The sequence below is a fragment of the Gavialis gangeticus genome, unplaced genomic scaffold (assembly GCF_001723915.1).
Source record: "Gavialis gangeticus isolate Ggan-Ray unplaced genomic scaffold, GavGan_comp1, whole genome shotgun sequence".
In the NCBI taxonomy this organism is placed as follows: domain Eukaryota; kingdom Metazoa; phylum Chordata; order Crocodylia; family Gavialidae; genus Gavialis; species Gavialis gangeticus.
Window position 1 is genome coordinate 69,345,535 of NW_017729004.1, and position 8,012 is coordinate 69,353,546.

Below are 8,012 nucleotides of genomic sequence, written 5' to 3' on the forward strand. Positions count from 1 at the left end.
GCTGTCCACATCCCTCCTGAAATGCGGCGCCCAGAACTGGATGCCATACTCCAAATAAGTACTCAGTACTTATTGAGCTAGATGTAGGAATTACTGAATTTCTTTGTGGTATACACAGATTGGATTAAATGCAGAAGTCTCTTCTGGAAACTATGTTCAGGATGTTTCTAGCCACTTGCCAGACAAGAAGCAGGAATTCAAGTGTAACAGGGAGCCAGAGACTCCCATTACTAGGAATGAGGAAGGCTAGCCTGCTGTCTGGACAGATAAGCAGCTGACCTAAGCTGCAGCAAGAACAACCAAGCTGCCTATCAGCCCTACTGGTGAACACCTGTGCAAGCAATCGACTCACCTGATTCAGGTAAGGAAATGCCCCTGGACAGATGAGTTTAACACCTTGGAGGCAGGGGTGCCTGGCAGAGACCTGAGTTCTCTGGAGACAGAAGCCACCTGAGAAGCCTTTACAGGAGCTGAAGACAGCGGTGCTCACCCAGGGGTGAGGGCCGATCTGATGTTTGTTTGTTTACCCAGAATAAGGGAAAGTTTTGGTTAAAGCAATAGCTTGCCTTTATGTTATAGTTAAACCAGTAGACCAGGTGTGGCTAAAAGAAGAGCCAAGGAGGCCACAGTGGGACGCCTGAGAGCACACTGAGGGTTAAGCCATAGGGTGCCTTGGAGGCATGCAACTGAACCCTGCCAAGGGCAGGGGCATGAGTCATTGGAGTGCCTGAGGACACTATAGTATTTGAGCCCTGCTAGGGCTGACCACAAGTCTAGCAGGTGGAAACCAAGAGGGCAAAAGCTGGAACCAGGCATGGCAATATAGTAGTGGCCTGAAGCTGGGAGGGCTAGGGCCAGAGTCTGAGAAGGGCAGAACCAGGGCTGGAGCCCAAATGCTGAAGTCCCAGACAGTGGGTCTTGGGCTAGGGGCACCCACTTAGATAAAGGGGGCCAAGGCTGGGAAGGCTGAAGTCCCAAAAAAGCTGAGATAATTGATAATATTTGCGAGGCATGGGCAAGGCTGTAGGAGTGGTCAGAGGCTGCAAATAAAGCTTTAAAGCACCAGGTGCCTGAATACACACCAACAGAGCCAAAAGAGGGCCACAGTGGATTGAGAGTGGTTTGGCAGTGGACTGGACTCCCTCTGGAACTTGGGCAGCCTTTTAACCTTTGTGGGGGGGCAGTTAAACAACATCAGTGTGTAGCAGGTGAGTAGGAAAGAAGAGCCCAAGGGGCTGGAGGAGGCAGGAGTCATGCAATCATAAGAGAGCGCTACAGTACAACTCGACACTGGCCCTGCTACACTAAGTATTTGGGTTTTCAAATTTAACTGTGCTGCAAATACACTATTAATCTAGAGTAATAAAGTAACCAACCACAGCTCAGTTAATTACACTGTCAGGTATTTTGAAATAAAATGTTCAAAAACTTGTGACAGACATATGCTGACGTATGTGAAAAATGTCAGTTAAACAGAGATAACATGTGGTAAGTAAAGATCAGCCAGGAATTACACTTGATAAGTAAAGAATCTGAGAATATGTTCTATGTAACTGGATAAGGTACGCTCATCAATCAAATGTGGATTTAGGAGCATTTGGTTTTCAGCTACAAGAATGATTATAAACGGGCAGTTTTGATTTGTAGACAGTGAATTATATATATATAAATGTGTTTTATTTTAAGAATATATTTTACTTGCCACCTTTGTTACAGTTTTGAGTTTGTTCTATTTTAATTTTTATAAGATGAACCATTAATGCTAATGCACTAGGCTTCCATAAAAACTAGTTAAATATTAAACTGTATTCAATATAAACACAATTAATACCACTCCAGAGGACTGGGTAGTGCAGTGATTAATTCACAGCTCTTTACCTCTGGTAGACTTATTAGTGAACCTGCCTACCTGCCAAGAGATATGAATTTGTTCAGGATTTAGTGAATCCTGAACATTTAATCAAGCACAACACCTGTGTACAGTTTAGCCCAATTAATCATAATTTCCAGTGATTTATATGATTTTTAGATACAAGGGGCCAACACTAAGAACCAAGTGCTGCACAATTCTTAGTCAGAAAAAGCTTACTTGCATCCAGAGGAAATAGGTTAAGTAATATTTGTAAGGAATAGGAAAGGTTGTTTACTGTCTTTCTTTTACAGGAATGGAATCAGTGCACAGTAAAAAGTGCCTTTCAGTGACAACGTTCATTTACTAGTTGTCATAAAATTTGGTGGGAAAATTACTGTGGGAATAATACTTCGCATATAATGAAATAACTCTTGGCCTTGGAATTCCTCTCTGATTAGAAAAGTTTTTGTTTGCATTTTCTTCAGTTCACTGCTACAATAGTTCTTTTTTACCCCCTACTATTGGCCTTTGGAGTATCTCTGTACAAACTCTACTCTTGACAGATAAATTAATTGTGCAACCTGAAAACGTAATCAGGCAAGAATGTAACCAAGGATTCCTCAAACTATGTATGCAGAAGAAAGGAAACATGCTAGCTGACCCTTAATATGACTATAATTATGAAGCAGGATGTAAAAAAAAAAATCTGAAAACCCTTAAGAGTGTGGATCAAATACTAACTGATTGTTAAGGTGCCACTACTGAGGCATCACAGCACTATGTTAGTCCCTTTGACTCATTTTGAATGATCTTGAACAAAAGTCTGGTGCCCAGGCTTCCATGAATGGAAAGAACTTTCTGCCTTTTAAGGGTGACCTAGATTACCTAGTCACTCCACAGAGGGGTGCCTACAGCTAGGGCTGTGCGAAACAGTACCATTTTCTTTCGACTTCCTTTTCAATAGGACAGTGTTTCATTTCATTTCGAAAGCATCGTTCCATTTCATTTCGTCAAAAATGTTTCTTTGTTTTGCCACTGTTTCGATGTTTAGCCCATAGGTTATAATATGGAAGCATGAAACTGCCTGTAACTTTGTCATTTTTTGGTAGATTTGGATGAAAACAGCAGGGATGGTGTCCCCTGCTGAGGCCATGACACCTGCCAGATTTCAAGGAGATAGGTGCAGCGGTTTCTGGGACACTTCATCTCAAGCTGATGACAAGCACAACTTGTGATGTGTGACTGTGTGCATGTGTTAAGGCATACCCTCACTGGCACTGGGGCCTCTACACGACACAGCAGTGTGCCGCAATAAGGCTTCCTCCTCCCCTACAGCCTCAGCTCAGTCCACCACTTTAAATGACAACAGGTAATAACTTAGTAAGCAACATCAGCAGCATCTCAGGCAGCCAGTCACCGCCGATATCAGAGCAGTCCTTCCCCTCTCTTCCCCCTCCCTCTCCTTACTTTCTGTTTCCCTGCAGGCAAGCCCAGCTTCGGCCTCGAAACTCGAAAGGTTTTGAAACCTTCAAAACATTTTGAATGCCATTGTTTCATTTCGAGGCTGTTTTGAAGCCCTTTGTTTCATTTAGATTTCGCTGTTTCAAGTTCAAAACGAGTCGAAACAGCATCAAAATGAAACAGCCAGTGAAATTTCACACAGCCCTACCTAAAGATAGTCAACAGGAACTCTTGACCAGGGTGGTTTCTAAAATTTCTTGTCTGGATCACAACAGGATTTAAATACTTCACTCCTGCCTAGGTGACTGGTCTAAATTGCTTCTGAGCTTATGTAGCTGTCGAGGTACCCAAAGAACTTCTAAAGATAAAGTGAAGGCATCCAATGAATTTGGGCACCTTCACAGTTTTCTGGATGCTGACTGAAGTCAATTTGTCAATCTTTTATTCTGCAAATTCTTTCATTTTTGTAGCCTTACTGGATTGTTTGTTAAAATTTTACAATTTATCCAACTGCATTTCAGGTTCAAATATCTGAGTAACTCAATCATTTATGTTTTTGTTATAGAAGCCTGGAAACAAATTGTATATTCATTTTATCTTGGTTATTTTGCTTTTGTATCTTTGCTATTAGGATTTTTTGTAATTTTATTTCTGGCTTTTCAATTTGTACCATGGATCTAAATATCTGACCAACTCTACCATTACGTTTTTTGCAAGGGAAGCTAAAAACTTGCTATGGTGTTTACAGATTCACTGCAAAGTTCAACTCAGTACATTGTATTTGATTTTGATGGCAGTCTTAATTAAATCTTTTGGTTTTATCATCACTGAATTCAAAAGTAAGTTACGAATTAAGGTTTACCAAACTGCCAGTCATCAAAAAGTGAAATGAAATGGTGAATTCTTTGGCTATGAGATGCAGTGATAAACTCTCATTGGTGTGATACACTAGTGTTTTACAGTGATGCAACTGTATGTGTTAACCACTGGTATAACATACCTCTCTTCCCCTCAACAGATTGATTAGTCAGGTGTATCATAGCAATCACAAAATCTTTCTCCACACTAAAAGCAAGATTATATCTTCTCCATCTCTATGCAAGCCCTGTAAATCTACTCGGTGAGAACAGTAATATATAGCACCTAAACTATTGTGTTTTTAACATAGTAGTGAAGTTTAGTCCATTTTCTTAAGAACTGGTGGTAACCTGAAACAGGCTATTAATAACATAATTTACTAATATATGACATAGTAATACTTACTTTGATATGGCTTTTCAGAGTTTCATGAAGGAGAAAACCTACTTGCACAGCATCTTCTTTCATATCAGTAATAACACAAACTTGTTGTGATAGGTTATCTGTGATCAAGAGAAAAAAAGAACTGAATTTCATATAAAATACATGAAAGAAAATTACTGATCTGGTAAACTTTATGTTAAAATTCTTCATTCCTATCTCCAATAGAGCCTCTCCACCAGCTGGAAATCTACTTTTAAGAGGATTCATTGCAAGGCAGCTCAGCACAATTGATATAAATGAGAAAATCAAAAGAAAAATTCTGCTCTACTTCTTACATTCTGACAGAAGTAAAAAGCTCACATGAAGCCTATTCTAAAGACTACTGGTATAAATTAAAAGATTCCTAATTGACTTCCATGTGTGATGGATCAGATCCACAATACTTACATACTTATTAAATACCAAGAGAAGAATTTCCTGGAATACTGATTTCAAATGGACTTAACTGCACACTAAATGCATTTTTACAAATTATGGAAAATGTATTCAATTGTATCAATTAAAAAAAAAAACCCAAAACAAGTGACATTTGGGCAGAACTAAGAATATAGCCAGTTAAATTAAAGTCTTTTTTCTACAATAAGTTCCATGTGTTGCCTTTGCATATGTAAAGCTGTTTTGAAACTAATGGAGCTCTAGCCACAGGTTCTACCCCAACATAGAATAAGTTGCAAAATTAGGGTGAACGGTCATAATCCATCTGATACTGGGGCACAACTGGAGACATAGAACACATTATTAAATACATTGGTCTAAGTACAATTAATGCCCAATCCTTTCCTTGAAAAGAGTAGTTCAAAAATAAATTTCATCTCTTAGTACTAACTATAATTTTAAGGTTCCAAAAGTTTCTTCTTTATTTTTTGTTTTTAAATTCTGGCCTGACAGTCATATTGTTTTTAACGAACGCTTTTATCCTTAGATGTTCAATTAATATGGACATTGAAATAATAGAATGTAAGGTTTGTGTTGTCTTATGGGTGCTCATTCTGCAAGCAGCTAAAAGATTTATAAATGTGCAGTATAATTATATTGAAAACAGACCTCTACCATACTTCAAGGATAACAGAAATAAATCAGTTGGGATGGATTTAAAAGAGAATATAAAGATATGCTGTAAATACTCATAAAAGCAAGACTGAATACCAAACTATATAATGACTACATGTGGCAAGGTTTTTTAATATTTAAAAACATAATACGTTCATTCAGATGTCTTTAACGTTGTCCAAATAAACTTCCACCTCACTCTCTCTCATACGTTCATGCATACTTTTGTAAAGAGTAACAAACACAGAATAAAAAGGAATTTAAGCTAATTATTACTATAGTTTATGGTAAACGACATGATAATTTTCAAGCAATGTTTTGAGAGACACAAAGTTAAATTAATCACTGAACAGCTGAAAATAAAAGGTGAAAGGCAAAGATTCTCATATTTACCATGCCAATAATGCACATGGTTCCTTCAGATTAGACTAGTTAGTGAGACCAGTTAGTCTCACTTTTATCCTTAGGAAAACTCTGGAAAAAATCATAAAGAATCACATTTGTGGGAGCCCAGCAGGGGAAATAATGCTGAAAGGAAATCAGCACAGATTCACTGCAGGTAGATCCTGCCTGACTAACCTTGTTTCTTTTTATGACCAGATCACAAAATGTTTAGATGCAGGAGTCGAGGTAGACGTCATCTACCTAGACTTTAAGAAAGCCTTCAATATGGTATCTCATTCTGTTCTCAAATAAACTGACAGGCTGTGATGTAGATGATTGCATGGTCAGGTGGGTGGCAAACTGGCTTAGGGATTGCACCCAGTGAGTGGTGGTGGGCGGGTTGATATCGACCTGGAAAGATGTGGGCAGTGGAGTCCCACAAGGCTCGGTCCTTGGATCAGTGCTATTCAATGTCTTCATCAGTGACTTGGACGAGGGTATGAAGAGCACCCTGTCCAAGTTTGCAGATGATACCAAATTATGGGGCAAAATTAACACACCAGAGGGCAGAGAATAGATTCAGGTGGATCTGGACAAGTTGGAAAAATGGGCAGAACAAAATAGGATGCATTTCAATGAAGACAAGTGCAAAGTGCTGCACCTGGGCAAAAAGAACCACCAACACACTTACAGGTTGACCTTCTCAGCAGCACAGCAGCAGAAAGGGATCTTGGAGTCATAGCTGACTCCAAGATAAACACAAGTCATCAATGTGACAAAGTAATCAACAAAGCTAGCCACACTTTATCATGCATTAGCAGATGCATGACAAACAGGTCCAGGGAGGTGATACTTCCCCTGTATGCTGCACTGATCAGGCCACAGTTGGAGTACTGCATCCAGTTTTGGGTGCCACACTTCAAGAGGGATGCAGAGAATCTTGAGAGGGTTCAGAAGAAGGCTACTCATATGCTCAGAGGCCTGTAGGCAAGGCCCTACTAGGAGAGACTGAAGGACCTAGATCTCTTCAGCCTTCACAAGAGAAGGCTGAGAGGTGATCTTGTACCTGCCTATAAATTCATCAGGGGAAGGCAGCAGGGAATAAGAGATGCTATATTTACTAGGGCACCCTCTGGAGTAACTAGGAACAATGGCCTCAAATCAACAGAGAGTAGATTTAGGTTGGACATTAGAAAGAACTCTTTACAGTAAGGGTTGCCAGATTCTGGAATGGGCTTCCAAGGGAGGTGGTGCTCTCCCCTACCTCGGGGGTCTTCAAGAGAAGACTGGACAAGCACCTAGCTGAGGTCATCTGATGACCTACTGAGGTCCCTTCTGACCCTAACATCTATGAATCTATGACTACCAAGAAGAAAATGACAAAACAAGAAAAATCTTTTGGCTACATACTACAAGAACTAGATGGAAGGGAAAGTGAAAAATGAGGGTTAGCTTTCATGAGACTGGAAACCACAGGATACTACAATTTTGGGGAATGTATGAGCATTTATACATGGAAATGGAGGGATGGGGGGGTTTAATTAGAACGGCTCTGAGAGTTACTCTAATTAAAACACCCAGAGTGTCTCATGCATTGGTGCCCCTGCACTTCAAAATGGTGACAGGGCACTTTAGATAAAGCACCCTCACCACCATTTTGAAACATGGGGATACTAATATACAAGATGCAGGAAGCTGCTGAAGAGTGATAATTGCCACGCTCCAGGAGACTCAATTAATTGAGTCCAATGCATTGCAGCAGCCTCCCTGCTCATGTATAGGCACCCTATAAGGCCACAGATTCACTGAGTAAAATGCATAGCCAAACATGCATGACACCTGGCTTCCACATAATGATTTATTTCTGCAAATTTATGAGTTAAGGAGTAGGCCTTGTACCTACAAGAGAATCAGTCTTGGATGGCCAACCTGGTGGCCTTCTATGATCAGATCACCAAATCAT

At 40.0% G+C, this 8,012-nt stretch overlaps 1 protein-coding gene across 5 annotated transcripts in view; it reads right to left on the minus strand.

Moving 5' to 3' along the window:
- ISPD (isoprenoid synthase domain containing) overlaps positions 1–8,012 on the minus strand; it is a 265,206-nt gene that overhangs the window by 135,358 nt on the left and 121,836 nt on the right. For all 5 annotated transcript variants that reach the window (XM_019508509.1, XM_019508512.1, XM_019508510.1 and 2 more), the window contains one exon: positions 4,577–4,674. In XM_019508509.1, coding sequence (XP_019364054.1) covers positions 4,577–4,674 — 98 coding nt within the window. The remainder of the gene's footprint in view (positions 1–4,576; positions 4,675–8,012) is intronic.